This window comes from Rana temporaria, chromosome 6 (genome assembly GCF_905171775.1).
Source record: "Rana temporaria chromosome 6, aRanTem1.1, whole genome shotgun sequence".
In the NCBI taxonomy this organism is placed as follows: Eukaryota; Metazoa; Chordata; class Amphibia; order Anura; family Ranidae; genus Rana; species Rana temporaria.
In genome coordinates this window covers 224300298-224319853 of record NC_053494.1, presented here as the reverse complement: position 1 = coordinate 224319853, position 19556 = coordinate 224300298, and the positions used below count along the sequence as shown (strand labels likewise).

The window sequence follows — 19556 nt, the reverse complement described above, 5'->3', positions numbered from 1 at the left end:
TGGATGGGGAGATCTCTGTGTACGGGGATGGGGAGATCTCTGTGTACGTGGATGGGGAGATCTCTGTGTACGTGGATGGGGAGATTTCTATGTATGTGGATGGGGTGATCTCTATGTACGTGGATGGGGAGATCTCTATGTACGTGGATGGGGAGATCTCTGTACGTGGATGGGGAGATCTCTATATACGTGGATGGGGAGATTTCTATGTACGTGGATAAGGTGATCTCTGTGTACGTGGATGGGGAGATCTCTGTGTACGTGGATGGGGAGATCTCTATGTACGTGGTCGGGGAGATCTGTATAATAGAAGGACATAGGTCCTCATAATGACGTCCCGTTGACTTCTCTCCATATTTCCTCTTCCAGGGACGAGTCTCCGGGGAGTCAGCTGGTTACAGACAAGTTCCACGTGGATTGGGATTCGGTGCTGATAAACTCGGATAATGTGATTGTGGGGCGCTTCGATGGGCGAGGGAGCGGATTCCAGGGGCTGAAGATCCTGCAGGAGGTGCACCGTGGACTTGGATCGGTGGAAGTGAAGGACCACATAGCTGCTGTAGAGTGAGAATTGTTACATCTCTTTGCTCTCTGTGTAACGGCACCACATGGGGAGGACATGGGGAGGGCACACTGTAGATGATGGGCACTGTATGGGGGAGGACATGGGGAGGGCACACTGTAGATGATGGGCACTGTATGGGGGGGGATATGGGGAGGGCACACTGTAGATGATGGGCACTGTATGGGGGAGGACATAGGGAGGGCACACTGTAGATGATAGGCACTGTATGGGGGAGGACATGGGGAGGGCACACTGTAGATGATAGGCACTGTATGGGGGGGGATATGGGGAGGGCACGCTGTAGATGATGGGCACTGTATGGGGGAGGGCACACTGTAGATGATGGGCACTGTATGGGGGAGGACATGGGGAGGGCACACTGTAGATGATGGGCACTGTATGGGGGGGGACATGGGGAGGGCACACTGTAGATGATGGGCACTGTATGGGGGAGGGCACACTGTAGATGATGGGCACTGTATGGGGGAGGACATGGGGAGGGCACACTGTAGATGATAGGCACTGTATGGGGGAGGACATGGGGAGGGCACACTATAGATGATGGGCACCACATGGGGGAGGACATAGGGAGGGCACACTGTAGATGATAGGCACTGTATGGGGGAGGACATGGGGAGGGCACACTGTAGATGATAGGCACTGTATGGGGGGGGATATGGGGAGGGCACGCTGTAGATGATGGGCACTGTATGGGGGAGGGCACACTGTAGATGATGGGCACTGTATGGGGGAGGACATGGGGAGGGCACACTGTAGATGATGGGCACTGTATGGGGGGGGACATGGGGAGGGCACACTGTAGATGATGGGCACTGTATGGGGGAGGGCACACTGTAGATGATGGGCACTGTATGGGGGAGGACATGGGGAGGGCACACTGTAGATGATGGGCACTGTATGGGGGAGGACATAGGGAGGGCACACTGTAGATGATGGGCACTGTATGGGGGAGGACATAGGGAGGGCACACTGTAGATGATGGGCACTGTATGGGGGAGGACATGGGGAGGGCACACTGTAGATGATGGGCACTGTATGGGGGAGGACATAGGGAGGGCACACTGTAGATGATGGGCACCACATGGGGGAGGACATAGGGAGGGCACACTGTAGATGATGGTCACTGTATGGGGGAGGACATAAGGAGGGCACACTGTAGATGATGGGCACTGTATGGGGGAGGACACAGGGAGGGCACACTGTAGATTATGGGCACTGTATGGGGGAGGACATGGGGAGGGCACACTGTAGATGATGGGCACTGTATGGGGGAGGACATGGGGAGGGCACACTGTAGATGATGGGCACTGTATGGGGGAGGACATGGGGAGGGCACACTGTAGATGATGGGCACTGTATGGGGGAGGACATGGGGAGGGCACACTGTAGATGATGGGCACTGTATGGGGGAGGACATAGGGAGGGCACACTGTAGATGATAGGCACTGTATGGGGGAGGGCACACTGTAGATGATGGGCACTGTATGGGGGAGGACATGGGGAGGGCACACTGTAGATGATGGGCACCACATGGGGGAGGACATAGGGAGGGCACACTGTAGATGATGGGCACCACATGTGGGAGGACATAGGGAGGGCACACTGTAGATGATGGGCACTGTATGGGGGAGGACATAGGGAGGGCACACTGTAGATGATGGGCACCACATGGGGGAGGACATAGGGAGGGCACACTGTAGATGATGGTCACTGTATGGGGGAGGACATAAGGAGGGCACACTGTAGATGATGGGCACTGTATGGGGGAGGACACGGGGAGGGCACACTGTAGATGATGGGCACTGTATGGGGGAGGACATGGGGAGGGCACACTGTAGATGATGGGCACCACATGGGGGAGGACATAGGGAGGGCACACTGTAGATGATGGGCACCACATGTGGGAGGACATAGGGAGGGCACACTGTAGATGATGGGCACTGTATGGGGGAGGACATAGGGAGGGCACACTGTAGATGATGGGCACCACATGGGGGAGGACATAGGGAGGGCACACTGTAGATGATGGTCACTGTATGGGGGAGGACATAGGGAGGGCACACTGTAGATGATGGGCACCACATGGGGGAGGACATAGGGAGGGCACACTGTAGATGATGGTCACTGTATGGGGGAGGACATAAGGAGGGCACACTGTAGATGATGGGCACTGTATGGGGGAGGACACGGGGAGGGCACACTGTAGATGATGGGCACCACATGGGGGAGGACATAGGGAGGGCACACTGTAGATGATGGGCACTGTATGGGGGAGGACATAGGGAGGGCACACTGTAGATGATGGGCACCACATGGGGGAGGACATAGGGAGGGCACACTGTAGATGATGGTCACTGTATGGGGGAGGACATAAGGAGGGCACACTGTAGATGATGGGCACTGTATGGGGGAGGACACGGGGAGGGCACACTGTAGATGATGGGCACTGTATGGGGGAGGACATGGGGAGGGCACACTGTAGATGATGGGCACCACATGGGGGAGGACATAGGGAGGGCACACTGTAGATGATGGGCACCACATGTGGGAGGACATAGGGAGGGCACACTGTAGATGATGGGCACTGTATGGGGGGGGACATGGGGAGGGCACACTGTAGATGATGGGCACTGTATGGGGGGGGACATAGGGAGGGCACACTGTAGATGATGGGCACTGTATGGGGGAGGACATAGGGAGGGCACACTGTAGATGATGGGCACCACATGGGGGAGGACATAGGGAGGGCACACTGTAGATGATGGTCACTGTATGGGGGAGGACATAAGGAGGGCACACTGTAGATGATGGGCACTGTATGGGGGAGGACACGGGGAGGGCACACTGTAGATGATGGGCACTGTATGGGGGAGGACATGGGGAGGGCACACTGTAGATGATGGGCACTGTATGGGGGAGGACATAGGGAGGGCACACTGTGTAGTCCTGGCTCCATCCTGGTAGTTTTTTGTTGTGGTGGTTTCTGTATTTAGAAAGTCTTCATTCTTCTCCTCCAGTATATGATGTGCAGGTCTGTGCTCTGTTCCTGCATGCGGTCCGGGCTCTGCTCCTGCATGCGGTCCGGGCTCTGTTCCTGCATGCGGTCCGGGCTCTGTTCCTGCATGCGGTCCGGGCTCTGTTCCTGCATGCGGTCCGGGCTCTGTTCCTGCATGCGGTCCGGGCTCTGTTCCTGCATGCGGTCCAGGCTCTGCTCCTGCATGCGGTCCAGGCTCTGCTCCTGCATGCGGTCCAGGCTCTGCTCCTGCATGCGGTCCAGGCTCTGTTCCTGCATGCGGTCCAGGCTCTGCTCCTGCATGCGGTCCAGGCTCTGTTCCTGCATGCGGTCCAGGCTCTGTTCCTGCATGCGGTCCGGGCTCTGTTCCTGCATGCGGTCCGGGCTCTGTTCCTGCATGCGGTCTGGGCTCTGTTCCTGCATGCGGTCCGGGCTCTGCTCCTGCATGCGGTCCAGGCTCTGTTCCTGCATGCGGTCCGGGCTCTGTTCCTGCATGCGGTCCGGGCTCTGCTCCTGCATGCGGTCCAGGCTCTGCTCCTGCATGCGGTCCAGGCTCTACTCCTGCATGCAGTCCAGGCTCTGCTCCTGCATGCGGTCCAGGCTCTGCTCCTGCATGCGGTCCAGGCTCTGTTCCTGCATGCGGTCCGGACTCTGTATAAGTCTTTCTTTATTACCACCCCTGCTGGTAATAAATTCTGTTTAGGGTTTTAATGGAGATATTTATGGTGGAGAAGGAGGTTTGGGTGGCTGAATATTCATGTCAGATGTCATGTTATCTCATATATATATATGTGTGCAACACTTAAATGTTTCCCCCATTTGCTGCATCTGTGTGTTACACCAGAACTGTTCCCCTAATGTCTCCCCCTAGGAGTGTAACAATAGGACGGTTCCCCTGATATCTCCCCATTCATGTGTGTAACATTATATCCTTCCCCCTTCTCTCTCCATAGATGTGTAACACACTAACCCTTCCTCCATGATTTCCTCTTCTCTTTGTCATCTGGCAGGTCGGTGCTGCGGGAGCCGTACATTGACCCCAACAGACTCAGCATATTCGGGAAGGTAACGCCCAATCTATGGAATTATAAAAATGGTGATGGGGGGGAGGGGTTGTCTGAGGAGATTATGGGGGGAAATCTCAGCCATGTTAGCGGACTCAGAATGGAGAGGCCACAATGGACACCCCATTGCAACCCACGCTGCCCTACGCCACACACCCCTATGTCACGCTCCCCTGCAACCCACGCTGCCCTACGCCACACACCCCTACGTCACGCCCCCCTTACGCCACACACCCCTACGTCAAGCCCCCTACGCCACACACCCCTACGTCACACCCCCCTGCAACCCACGCTGCCCTACGCCACACACCCCTATGTCACGCTCCCCTGCAACCCACGCTGCCCTACGCCACACACCCCTACGTCACGCCCCCCTTACACCATGCCCCGCCCCTCTCCAGAGTCCCTCTATGATTTCCTTCTAGCTGAGGAGGACGAGGATGCTCGTTGTCTGGTTTGGAGGACCTGCTCCTCGGGGGTCGTCTTGTATTGACGTCTCTCCCAAACTTTAGGATTTAATTTTGGCCCCTATAGATGCAGTCTGGAGCGACCTACGTCAGCCATGCCATGGTAACCAGCCTGGGCTCTATAGAGCCCCCCGGCCCCCCACAACCTCTCCTGTACAGCCCAGTATGGTGACGGCTAAACCTTCGGGATTGAGGATCCGCCCATCTCCTCTCCTAACAAGACTAAAAGGCTGGAAGTTCCTTCTAAAGCAGCCGGAACCGGACAGATTTCAATCCAAGTGTGGCCCCAAAGCTCCATTCCACCATACGTCCCGGGTACCTCAGTCCTACTCTTAGTGAGGGTGCCCCCCTATTATAAAAGTGTGGGGGGTCAGACTCCGCCTCCATCGGTGGCCGGTTGGTTGAAGAGGGTAAAGGAGCTACGGAAAGAGGCCTACACAAGAAATGTTCCAAAACATGGAATTCTACTTCCCTGAGGAATATGGACAGCTAGTAGCTTGCCCCCCTGAGAGGATCGACTCTGAACTCCCCAAGTGGGGTGGATGTGACTGGAGGGTGGTAATATCGCACCCCCCGCCCCCCCTTCTTTCTGTTTCTCCCCTCCCCCTTGTACTCTCTCCTTATTTTACTGCTACGTTCTCTTCTCTCACTGGTGCTGATATTAAGGTACTATGCCTGTTCCACTCACTTCTTACTGACACTCTTATTTCTGACAAAATCGGCTTCTGCCGCAAGAACAGTGCGGTTCGGGGGCGGAGCCTGACCTACGTAGCGATTCCCCTCTGTTAAGTGACCTTCCCTTCTTTACTGTTTGATATATGTACGGGGTGTTGGGAATGTTTGATTTACGGTGATATGAACCTGTGTGTTCTCTGTGTACCCGCATGTTGTGTGTGTGGGGGGGCATCTTCTGGCCTTTGCCACCATCTGATCACCGGACATTGCTGAGATTTGAGTCCAGAATGTGGAATCTTAGAGGCTGTAAGCTGGAATTTCATTTTGCCACCTCCATGTCCCCAAACTCGCCAATATTATGTTATCTTGTGTGTCGGAGAACTTCAGAAGTAATAACAGAGGAAGGGAGCAGCAGAAAGACACGGCACTTAGAGCTTTGAATAGAGATAAGTAAACAGTACAGATAGATGTGCCCAGGTTAGATTTCATGAATGGGGTTTACAACCACTTTAAAGCGGGAGTTCACCCGAAAATGTTTTAACCTTAGATTGAGGCTCATTTTGTGAAGGGGAATCGGCTAGTTTTTTTTTTAAACGAAGCAGTACTTACCGTTTTAGAGAGCGATCTTCTCCGCTGCTTCCGGGTATGGTCTTCGGGACTGGGCGTTCCTATTTGAAAGGCTTACGATGGTCGCATACATCGCGCCACGAGTAGCCAAAAGAAGCCGACGTTCGGCTACTTTCGGAAAATCGTGACGCGATGTATGCGACCGTCGGAAGACTGTCAATCAAATAGGAATGCCCAGTCCCGCAGCCCATACCCGGAAGCGGCGGAGAAGATCGCTCTCTAAAACGGTAAGTACGGCTTCAATTGTAAAAAAAACACCCGATTCCCCTTCACAAAATGAGCCTCAACCTAAGGTTAAAAATTTACATTTCCGGGTGAACCTCCACTTTAAACTGCCAGGGCCCAATTTATTTCTTTTTTTTTGCTACGGTTTACTACTGCTTTAACTGTAAATAAACATTTCTGGTGCTACACAAAGTTAGGTTGCACTGAGGCCCATTGTCTCTTTCCCCATAGTCAGGACTTTACCCCACCGCCCTCTTCCGGAGTTTTCCCTCCATTGTCTGGATGAAGGACGCGCTGCTCAGGTCCATTTTCCGTACAACAGTCGCACTCTCTGGTTCCTCCTTCTCCTCTCAGGCATTAATAAATGAAGGGGGGGGGGGAAGCTCTGTTGACTCCCATTATCCAATCATTTGCAAGCCAAATAATTATTTTCTTTTATTTTACTTGCTTGTGATTGGCTGTTTTTTATACAATTGCCTCATCTACTAAGCTCTGGAGCGACGGCACTTGCAAGGTGCACAGTCTATTGGCTTTTAGTAAACCCCCCCCCCCCCCCATGTCTGTCAGATTTTTAAGGCTGCTGCCCAGTCTTCTGGTGACACTTTGATTGGGTTTTTACCAGTTGGACCTTCAGGCCTCATTTGATGGCAGCTCTTGTTAGAAGGTTCTTCAGGCGGCTCTGTAGGCTGTATTGAGCCCCACCTGTTACCTTTGTTGGTTTTCATGGGCTTGTTGGCTGTTCATTTGCTCTTCTCCCCACCACTCAGTGGGACCATTTTTGGACGTCCCAATCTTCTATATAGAAAAGAATTCGATCCGGGTGGCCGCACTCCAACGACCATTTTTTAAAAACCAAACAGCAAAAGATGCAATTCCACAGCTGACATGTTTCACACCGCGGTGCTTCCTCCAGATATGAGGAAGAAGTCGTTACGGTGTGAAACATGTCAGCTGTGGAATTGCATCTTTTGCTGTTTGTTTTTTAAGAAATGGTTGTTGGAGATGCGGCCATCCGGATCGAACTCTTTTCTATTATTTTGCATACTGAGCCGACACCATCAATTTGAGGAGGAGAAGATTTTTTGTGACCCCGACGCCTGGAGCGGCTTCTTTTCCCAGTTTGTCCCCATCGTGTAGCTGAACCCCCATCCTGTGTCCTTTAATAGTTAGTACATAGTGAGTCTGGTCGAAAAAAGACCATCAAGTTCAACCAAAAATAAAATGCAATCCCGTGTACTCGATCCTTCACCCAGCGATGATCCAGAGGAAGGCGAAAACCCCCAGCAGAGTATCATCCAATTATCTACAGCAGGGGAAAAATTCCTTCCTGATCCCCCGAGAGGCCATCGGATTTTCCCCGGATCACCTTTCCCTATAAATGTCAGGATCCAGTTATATTATATTCTGTACATTCAGGAGAGAAAGTGTGACAAAGAAAATAGGATTTCTGGCCGACCATAAAATCCTTTTCTTGGGGAACATTACGGGACTCGGGCCCCGCCCCTGTTTTTCTTATGATCCACCCCCTATATTGCTTGCTACAAAACAGAGGCATGCTGGGAGTGGGAGGGGCTATACCGGGATGCCAAGCTCTGGTTGGTCAGTGTCCAATCTCCGTCAGGCAGCGGTATAACCCAATGTGGCTGAATATTCCTCCCGTGTCCTGTAGGGGGCGCCAAGAAAAGGATCTTACGGTAAGTCACTTTATTTTCTACTCTCTTTGTTAGGATGGAATATTTTCGGATTTCTCCGGGACTGGGGTCCATGCGGGTGCTGGAGGGTTTCTGGGGGCTTTATTCTGTTACACTGAGGGGTATGTTTGTATCATTGGTGGTAATGGTGATATTTTCCTTGGCAGGGCTATGGAGGGTACATAGCGTCTATGATCCTAAAGGCCAACGAACGTCTCTTCAAATGTGGAGCTCTGATGGCCCCGATCACTGACATGAGGTTATATGGTAGGTGACATGGAGAAGAACAATGACCGGAGACATACAGGACAGCGTGCCGGTGACTTTGGTGCCATATATATGGGTGGGTGTGGTTTCCACCATCCCTGACATGACGTTCTATGGAGTCCACGCCGCTGTAATTCCCGGACACAAGACGTGACCAGATCAGACGATATTGTCTCCACCACTTTAACATTCCGTCCTTCTCTCTTCCTGCAGCGTCTGCGTTTTCCGAGCGATACCTGGGGATGCCGAGCACAGATGAGAACACCTATCAGGTAAAACCCCCACGCTGCTCTCCACTTCCCACCCTTCTCTCAGTCCATCCACCTTTTCTGTACTCCTCTTACTTCTCTCTATAATGTCCCCCCCCAGTCCTCCCACTCTTATTATGCAGTGTGCCCCTCCAATTATCGCTGCCCCTCCTCCCCTCCTCCTGCTCCTCCTCCCCTCCTACTCCCCCTCCTCCTCTTACTTCTCTCCATAATGTCGCCCCCCAGTCCTCTTATTATGCAGTGTGCCCCTCTGATTATCTCTGCCCCTCCTCCTCCTCCCCTCTTCCTCCCTCCTCCTCCTCTTCTCTCCCTCCTCCTCCCCTCTCCCTCTTCCTCCTTCTTCCTCCTCCCCTCCCCCTCCCCTCTCCCTCTTCCTCCACCTCTCCTACCCTCTCCTTCTTCCTCCTGCCCCTCCCCCTCTTCCTCCTCCTCCTTCTCCTCCCCTCTCCCTCTTCCTCCTCCTCCCCTCTCCCTCTTCCTCCTCCTCCCCCTCCCCTCTTCCTCCTCCTTCCACTCCTCCTCCCCCTCCTCCTCCTCCCCCTCTTCCTCCTCCTCCCCCTCTTCTTCCTCCTCCCCCTCCCCCTCCTCCTCCCCCTCCCCCTCCCCCTCCTCCTCCTCTTTGTTCAGCTGTACATATCTCTCTGCAGGCGTCCAGCGTGCTGCACAACATTCAGGGCTTCAAAGAGAAAAAACTCTTATTGATCCACGGCACGGCGGATGGTGAGTCACCCCAACAATCTGCCCCATCTTGGGGTTCAGCTGCCTCTCTGGTAATTCTCCCCCAAATTTTGCATTGTGGTCTAGAACGGCAGACCGATATCTATTCCCCCCTTGTATTGGTTGGTCATATGACTGGATGATTTGGGGGGGGGGAAAGATGAGGCTGCAAATCGGGGGACAATACTGATTGGGGGAATCTCAGATGGTTCTTGTAACGGTCAGGGGTTACCACCTTTTTACGATATTCCATTCCACCAACCCAAGACAGCTTATCCAACACTCCAACAATCCAGCAGACAGGACCCATTGGATTTCCCCCAGAAACGAGACACACACAGCTCTGTCTCTGGTTCCAAAACGAAAGAACACTTTAATGGTAAACTCAGCTGGTTATATACAGTTAGAAACCAAATCTGGACAATGACTAAATTCCACCCACAACATGACACAATGGGGCTTCAATACACATTCTGTTAGATAATGACATTCACATGAGCTAATTACTAATCATTACCCAGACGGTCTGGCTCTGTGATAAGTTATCCTCACCTGCTACACAAAACACATTCCTTTAGTAAACATAATTGACATGCTAATCCAGTACACCTGAAAGGTCAGACATCTTTAGAGTGTGTTAACTTACAACACATATTAGCATCAATAGAACTTTCACACAATACAGGGTTAGTTAGCATAGCACCATGAAATATCTTAGGAGCCAGGCTTAATTAACACAATAGACAATAGAATGCAATCACAGCAAGCTTTTATCATTACAGCCAGGTAGACTTAATTAGCATCTCAACAGTCTATGTACCACATTGAATGAATCACTGTCCTATTGACCTGTTGGGGTCAGAATTAACAACTTGTAATATTTCAAGATCTCCTGCAATACATGAATTATCATTAATGTCCCATCTCATGTAATCCGAGATATCAGTTCTCAGTCATCCTATGCCCCTAGTGGACATAGGATGACCCTAGACCCAAGAGTCATTAGTGACGCTGGCACAGGAGTACCCCACATCCTTCAAAAGTCTCTGGGTGTCACGGGCCATTCCGTTACAGTTCTCCCCAGCAGAGAGGTCACTGTCAGCACCTCAGTCTGTGTGCACAGTGCAGTACTGATAGACTCCGCTAGGTCCATAGCAGAGCTCGACTGTGATTGGATCAGATGTACATCATGTGACTTTTCATCTCTAAGATTTTCTGTTTCTGTTTTCTGCAGCAAAAGTCCATTTTCAGCATTCAGCCGAATTAATCAAACAGCTGATCAAAGCGGGAGTGAACCACACGACGCAGGTGAGCGCAGAGCCGATGGAGAGATGAGATACAAAGTAACATTGTTTATAAACATTAATCAGACGGGAGATAGAGAGATACAAAGTAACATTGTTTATAAACATTGATCAGACAGGAGATAGAGAGATACAAAGTAACATTGTTTATAAACATTGATCAGACGGGAGATAGAGATACAAAGTAACATTGATCAGACTGGAGATAGAGAGATACAAAGTAACATTGTTTATAAACATTGATCAGACGGGAGATAGAGAGATACAAAGTAACATTGTTTATAAACATTGATCAGATGGGAGATAGAGAGATACAAAGTAACATTGTTTATAAACATTGATCAGACGGGAGATAGAGAGATACAAAGTAACATTGTTTATAAACATTGATCAGACAGGAGATAGAGAGATACAAAGTAACATTGTTTATAAACATTGATCAGACAGGAGATAGAGAGATACAAAGTAACATTGTTTATAAACATTGATCAGACGGGAGATAGAGAGATACAAAGTAACATTGTTTATAAACATTGATCAGACGGGAGATAGAGAGATACAAAGTAACATTGTTTATAAACATTGATCAGACGGGAGATAGAGAGATACAAAGTAACATTGTTTATAAACATTGATCAGACGGGAGATAGAGATACAAAGTAACATTGTTTATAAACATTGATCAGACAGGAGATAGAGAGATACAAAGTAACATTGTTTATAAACATTGATCAGACGGGAGATAGAGAGATACAAAGTAACATTGTTTATAAACATTGATCAGACAGGAGATAGAGAGATACAAAGTAACATTGTTTATAAACATTGATCAGACGGGAGATAGAGAGATACAAAGTAACATTGTGTATAAACATTGATCAGACAGGAGATAGAGATACAAAGTAACATTGTTTATAAACATTGCTCAGACAGGAGATAGAGAGATACAAAGTAACATTGTTTATAAACATTGATCAGACGGGAGATAGAGAGATACAAAGTAACATTGTTTATAAACATTGATCAGACAGGAGATAGAGAGATACAAAGTAACATTGTTTATAAACATTGATCAGACAGGAGATAGAGAGATACAAAGTAACATTGTTTATAAACATTGATCAGACGGGAGATAGAGAGATACAAAGTAACATTGTTTATAAACATTGATCAGACGGGAGATAGAGAGATACAAAGTAACATTGTTTATAAACATTGATCAGACAGGAGATAGAGAGATACAAAGTAACATTGTTTATAAACATTGATCAGACAGGAGATAGAGAGATACAAAGTAACATTGTTTATAAACATTGATCAGACGGGAGATAGAGAGATACAAAGTAACATTGTTTATAAACATTGATCAGACGGGAGATAGAGAGATACAAAGTAACATTGTTTATAAACATTGATCAGACGGGAGATAGAGAGATACAAAGTAACATTGTTTATAAACATTGATCAGACGGGAGATAGAGATACAAAGTAACATTGTTTATAAACATTGATCAGACAGGAGATAGAGAGATACAAAGTAACATTGTTTATAAACATTGATCAGACGGGAGATAGAGAGATACAAAGTAACATTGTTTATAAACATTGATCAGACAGGAGATAGAGAGATACAAAGTAACATTGTTTATAAACATTGATCAGACGGGAGATAGAGAGATACAAAGTAACATTGTTTATAAACATTGATCAGACGAGAGATACAAAGTAACATTGTTTATAAACATTGATCAGACGGGAGATAGAGAGATACAAAGTAACATTGTTTATAAACATTGATCAGACGGGAGATAGAGAGATACAAAGTAACATTGTTTATAAACATTGATCAGACGGGAGATAGAGATACAAAGTAACATTGTTTATAAACATTGATCAGACGGGAGATAGAGATACAAAGTAACATTGTTTATAAACATTGATCAGACGGGAGATAGAGAGATACAAAGTAACATTGTTTATAAACATTGATCAGACAGGAGATAGAGAGATACAAAGTAACATTGTTTATAAACATTGATCAGACAGGAGATAGAGAGATACAAAGTAACATTGTTTATAAACATTGATCAGACAGGAGATAGAGAGATACAAAGTAACATTGTTTATAAACATTGATCAGACAGGAGATAGAGAGATACAAAGTAACATTGTTTATAAACATTGATCAGACAGGAGATAGAGAGATACAAAGTAACATTGTTTATAAACATTGATCAGACAGGAGATAGAGAGATACAAAGTAACATTGTTTATAAACATTGATCAGACGGGAGATACAAAGTAACATTGTTTATAAACATTGATCAGACGGGAGATAGAGAGATACAAAGTAACATTGTTTATAAACATTGATCAGACGGGAGAGAGAGATACAAAGTAACATTGTTTATAAACATTGATCAGACAGGAGATAGAAAGATACAAAGTAACATTGTTTATAAACATTGATCAGACGGGAGATAGATACAAAGTGAATGAAGAGCTGTGTTGTGAATAGACAAGCTGTGTGCTCAGCTCTCCTCCCCCGTCACCATTTTATCTCATGTGTCGTGAAAACTTGTCAGAAGTGATTGATGCTGACAACAGAGGCACCAGAGAGAAACGACACCTAGAACTTAGGAGAGAGACAAGTAAACACGACAGATATATGTGTGTTATTCAGATTTCATGACCGAGGTTCATAACCACTTTAACGTTCCAGAGTCACGTGAATATTAAAGATCTCCTCCTTCCCAGAGCGGTTCTTCCTCTCCTTCCCAGCGCTGTCCTCCCTCTCCTTCCCAGCACTGTCCTCCCTCTCCTTCCCAGCACGGTCCTCCCTCTCCCTCGCAGCACGGTCCTCCCTCTCCCTCGCAGCGCGGTCCTCCCTCTCCCTCGCAGCACGGTCCTCCCTCTCCCTCGCAGCGCGGTCCTCCCTCTCCCTCGCAGCGCGGTCCTCCCTCTCCCTTGCAGCGCGGTCCTCCCTCTCCCTCGCAGCACGGTCCTCCCTCTCCTTCCCAGTGTGGTCCTCCCTCTCCTTCCCAGCGCGGTCCTCCCTCTCCTTCCCAGCGCGGTCCTCCCTCTCCCTCGCAGCACGGTCCTTCCTCTACGTCCCAGCGCGGTCCTCCCTCTCATTCCCAACGCGGTCCTCCCTCTGCCTCGCAGCACGGTCCTCCCTCTCCTTCCCAGCACGGTCTTTCCTCGCAGCACGGTCCTCCCTCTCCTTTCCAGCGCGGTCCTCCCTCTCCTTCCCAGCACGGTCCTCCCTCTCAGCACGGTCCTCCCTCTCCCTCCCAGCGCAGTCCTCCCTCTCCTTCCCAGCGCGGTCCTCCCTCTCCTTCCCAGCGCGGTCCTCCCTCTCCTTCCCAGCGCGGTCCTCCCTCTCCCTCGCAGTACAGTCATCCCTCTCTTTCCCAGCACGGTCCTCCCTCTCCTTCCCAGCACGGTCCTCCCTCTCCTTCCCAGCACGGTCCTCCCTCTCCTTCCCAGCGCGGTCCTCCCTCTCCTTCCCTGCGCGGTCCTCCCTCTCCTTCCCAGCATGGTCCTCCCTCGCAGCACGGTCCTCCTTCTCCTTTCCAGCGCGGTCCTCCCTCTCCCTCGCAGCACGGTCCTCCCTCTCCTTTCCAGCGTGGTCCAGTCTCCTTCCCAGCACGGTCCTCCCTCTCCCTCGCAGCACAGTCCTCCCTCTCCTTCGCAGTGCGGTCCTCCATCTCCTTCCCAGCACGGTCCTCCCTCTCCCTCGCAGCATGGTCCTCCCTCTCCTTCCCAGCAAGGTCCTCCCTCTCCCTCGCAGCACGGTCCTCCAAGCGCCCCTACATGGCCCAGGCCCCCCAATTCACCCAGTGGGGCTGTGCCCAGTACAGTAGTACTGCCTGTACCCCTAAGCCAGGTGACTTAGCCTGGGGTCATTAGGAGGTGGCAAAATGTTTCCAGAAGTTTCCTCACATCTGTTTTCTCTTCCTGTAGATCTATCCGGATGAAGGCCACATGATTTCATCAGAGAAGAGCCGCTTCCACCTTTACAGCACACTGCTGCGATTCTTTGGTGAATGTTCCCAGGTGGATGTGCAGGCGGTACTGCAGGAAGTGGAAGAAGATGAATGAAGGGCAGATGAGACATTTTCTATATCCTCAGCGGCCCTCAGGGGCAGGAACTGTCTGACACCAGAGGCCCTCGGGGGTGGGGACTGTCTGACATCAGCACACTGGAAATCCCAACCTGCGGATGCCCTCCGAAGGATTTCCGATTCCGGATTGGCAGTTTTGGATACGATTAGTGTAGTGCATGTTTTATTTTGTTCCTCCTCCAAGACGTTGTACTAACCTTTCATTTCAAGAGCAGATCTCATCCAAAGCTCTCATCCGACAACTTTTCCTGAACAAGTGCAATTTCCTGGATGGTGGATTTTCTCCTGGCAGAGGATTGTGGGTGGAGCCACATGGCACGCGATGCCCGATCTCCGGAAAAGCACTTTTTGGAAGTGAATTTTTGCAATGTCAAAACATTTCTATGTCTACAGAACAAAGAGCGTCCTTCCGGCTCGGGGGGAGAATTCTATTTTTCAAGCTGTACTGGAAGCTCCACTGAGAACTGAATTATCCGTTACGATTGTGATTGCGGATTCTCATTTTACAAGAGAAATGTTTTATTTGTCTTAAAATACAAACGATCTGACGCTCTATTTCCAATGTAAATTTCTCACTTGTATATATGAATACATCGATATTAAATTATGTTTTCTTAGACGTGTCTGAGCACCACTGTGGGGGAGACCGCCCTCCGAATATCGCAATCCGCCAGATTGTCCGTAATAACCGTAATCATACAATGCTGACAGTGGAGGGATTGGTAGAGAGGGGTGGAGGACACTGAATGGAGACCAGTGGAGGGATTGGTAGAGAGGGGTGGAGGACACTGAATGGAGACCAGTGGAGGGATTGGTAGAGAGGGGTGGAGGACACTGAATGGAGGTCAATGGAGGGATTGGTAGAGAGGGGTGGAGGACACTGAATGGAGACCAGTGGAGGGATTGGTGGAGAGGGGTGGAGGACACTGAATGGAGGTCAGTGGAGGGATTGGTAGAGAGGGGTGGAGGACACTGAATGGAGGTCAGTGGAGGGATTGGTAGAGAGGGGTGGAGGACACTGAATGGAGACCAGTGGAGGGATTGGTGGAGAGGGGTGGAGGACACTGAATGGAGACCAGTGGAGGGATTGGTAGAGAGGGGTGGAGTACACTGAATGGAGACCAGTGGAGGGATTGGTAGAGAGGGGTGGAGGACACTGAATGGAGACCAGTGGAGGGATTGGTAGAGAGGGGTGGAGGACAATGAATGGAGGTCAGTGGAGGGATTGGTAGAGAGGGGTGGAGTACACTGAATGGAGACCAGTGGAGGGATTGGTAGAGAGGGGTGGAGGACACTGAATGGAGGCCAGTGGAGGGATTGGTGGAGGACATTGAGTGGTTGGTAAGAGGGAGGAGTCTCATGACAGCATTTATGACTGAATGAAGGGGGTGTGGTATGTGAAAAGGTTGGCCAATGAGGAGGGAGTAGTGAAATCAGAGATACAATGGGAGGGGTGAGTAGTGTCATTGATTAGAAGAAGAGTTTCGGAGATGAAGGTCGTGATGGGGGTCGGGGAAGAGAACTCAGTCTGGTTGGTAATGTGAAGAGTAAGCTCTGCAGACAAGTCTACACCGTACCAGAGAACTAGTGATGGATGAATATCCGACGGGACAGTTCGCGAACGCTAACCACAAACATTCGCAAATGTCCGCGAACCGCAAGTTCACAGCGGGCCCCATTGACTTTAATGGCAGGCGAACATTGAAAACCTTCAGGTCATATTTTCAGCCACACAATTCTTACTCGCTCCGCACAACATGGACACTGACCTAGCAGAAGTATTAGGTGAAATACCGGATACAGAAGTAAGTGTCGCCATTACACGCCCCAACAATTAGCCGACAGGCGTTCACCTGACAGCAAACAACTTTGTATTCTGTGGCTGGAGGTACATTAGGCATTGTGACAGCACTGGTGAGCGGCGTGAACCACAACTGCGGTTAGCAAGGAATTCAATGCGATTCTCTATATTGGGCCCCAGGCGTCACTCCTCACAACAGGAGTTTGGGGGATCTCTACATCATCTCTGTGTCACATAAAGAAAGGCGTTGAGCTACTAAGCATGGACGCATTACAACATGCGACCAAGGCTTAGCGTTTAATATTAGTTCAAGATCAATATCCCAATTCACCACCACATGCAGGTGATTATCAGTAAGGGACCCCGGGCGTCACTCCTAGCAACAGGAGTTCGGGGGTTCTCTACATCATATCAACCTTAGCATGTAGAGATCCATTTAGGCCACTAGGGGAGTTGCTATGAAATAGCATCAACCCCTAGCATAGAAAAGTTAGAGCGAACATGTTCAACAATTAGGACAAGGCCTATAAGTATTTTATACTTCTGTCAAGCACGTAGTAAATTGTATTTGTAGTAACATGTATTAATTGCATATAAGAGGCAATATAGCTCAGGTACTTTGAGAGTACATATAGTATTAGTAGTAACAAGGATTAATTGCGTATAAGAGGCAATATAGCTCAGGTACTTTGAGAGTACATATAGTATTAGTAATAACAAGTATAAAAGGGTCACTAAAGGAATTTTTTTTAGCTAAATAGCTTCCTTTACCGTACTGCAGTCCTGGTTTCATGTCCTCATTGCTCGTTTTTGCTTTGATGTTGCTGTAATCCTTCTCTGTTCTGGACACTTCCTGGTTGTCTGTTTCCTGATCACCACAGTACTGGGAGAGTTCTCTCTGTGGTGACTAATCAAGGAGGTGTGATTACTTTGTGTACAACGAAACTGGATTGGTGCTGAGGAGTTTTAGACAAAGTATCACTGCCCTCTATTGGCTCTCTGTACATCAGAGAACCAGGAAACAACTAAAACTAAACTACCGGTACATTATATGATTGTTTTGTATCTATTTTTAATCATTTTTAAAAGGAATCAGTTAACTATTGTGTCTCTATACCCTGTAAACAGTAATTTCAGCTAAAAAAAATTCCTTTTGTGACCCTTTAATTGTGTATGAGAAGCAACATAGTTTAGGTACTTTGAGAGTACATATAGTATTAGTAGTAACAAGTATTAATTGCGTATGAGAGGCAATATAGCTCAGGTACTTTGAGAGTACATAGTAGTAGTAGGAGTAGTAAAAAAAAGTATTAGACCAGCCATAGATAACAGACAGGATCTGACAAAAGTAAGTACACCCCTCACATTTCTTGTATCTTTTCATGTGACAACACTGAAGAAATGACACTTTGTATCTACAATGTTGTGTAGTGAGTGTACAGGGGGGGGGGGGTGTACACGGGGGGGAGGGGTTGTGTACAGCTTGTATAACAAATAACTCAACACAAAGCCATTAATGTCTAAACCACTGGCAACAGAAGTCAGTACACCCCCTAAGTGAAAATCTCCAAATTGGTCCCCAAAGTGTCAATAGTTTGTGTGGCCGCCATTATTTTTAACCCATTTGGGCATGGAGGTCACCAGAGCTTCACAGGTTGTCACTGGAGTCCTCTTCCCCTCCCCCATGATGACATCACAGGTTGTCACCGGAGTCCTCTTCCCCTCCCCCATGATGACATCACCTTGCGCTCCTCCCCCTTCACCCCACAGATGATCAGTAGGGTTTAGGTCTGGAGACATGCTTGGCCGTCCATCACCTTCACCCTCAGCTTCATTAGAACTACTTTACATTGTAGCAAAGTGTCATTTCTCCAGTGTTGTCACATGAAAAGATTTACACAAATGTCACTGAGGGGTGTACTTACTTTTGTCTCATACTGTAGATATATATAGATAACAGAGAGATAAATGATATACAGGAGGAGAGTCATAGATAATAATGTTCCTCCCGATGTGTCCCCTGTTATGCCATTACCCTAGTTTTGCTGGGAGTGACGCCATCGTGACCCCATCCCAGAATAGAGACCGGTAATAAATGACATGACAAGAGGGAGCCGAACCTTCCAACTACACGGAGATCCGTCACAGTCCCCGGCGCGGCTCATTACCGCGGAGCCCGGTGAGGACTGACACAATTTGTTCCTCCTAGATGGTGTGCGTTGTTCTGCCTTCACCTCCATCTCCAGATCCCCGGAGCTTCTCTCCCTGATCCCTGGAGCTTCTCTCCCTGATCCCTGGAGCTTCTCTTCTAGATCCCCAGAGCTTCTCTCCCAGATCCCCGGAGCTTCTCTCCCAGATCCCGGAGCTTCTCTCCCAGATCCCCGGAGCTTCTCTTCCAGATCTCTGGAGCTCCTCTCCCAGATCCCCGGAGCTTCTCTTCTAGATCCCCGGAGCTTCTCTTCCAGATCCCCGGAGCTTCTCTGCCAGATCCCCGGAGCTTCTCTTCCAGATCTCTGGAGCTTCTCTCCCAGATCCCCGGAGCTTCTCTCCCAGATCCCCGGAGCTTCTCTCCCAGATCCCCCGAGCTTCTCTTCCAGATCTCTGGAGCTCCTCTCCCAGATCCCTGGAGCTTCCCTCCCAGATCCCCGAAGCTTCTCTCCCAGATCTCTGGAGCTCCTCTCCCAGATCCCTGGAGCTTCTCTCCCAGATCCCCAGAGCTTCTC

The 19556-nt window shown here is 49.3% G+C and overlaps 1 protein-coding gene across 1 annotated transcript in view; it reads left to right on the top strand.

The window, feature by feature from the left end:
- LOC120944471 (inactive dipeptidyl peptidase 10-like) overlaps positions 1 to 15651 on the top strand; it is a 37237-nt gene extending 21586 nt beyond the window's left edge. Inside the window, exons 6-12 of the mRNA XM_040358529.1 lie at positions 370 to 564; positions 4610 to 4664; positions 8516 to 8615; positions 8829 to 8887; positions 9532 to 9604; positions 10836 to 10909; positions 14872 to 15651. Coding sequence (XP_040214463.1) covers positions 370 to 564; positions 4610 to 4664; positions 8516 to 8615; positions 8829 to 8887; positions 9532 to 9604; positions 10836 to 10909; positions 14872 to 15009 — 694 coding nt within the window. The 3' untranslated portion in view covers positions 15010 to 15651. The remainder of the gene's footprint in view (positions 1 to 369; positions 565 to 4609; positions 4665 to 8515; positions 8616 to 8828; positions 8888 to 9531; positions 9605 to 10835; positions 10910 to 14871) is intronic.
- Positions 15652 to 19556: the final 3905 nt, after the last annotated feature.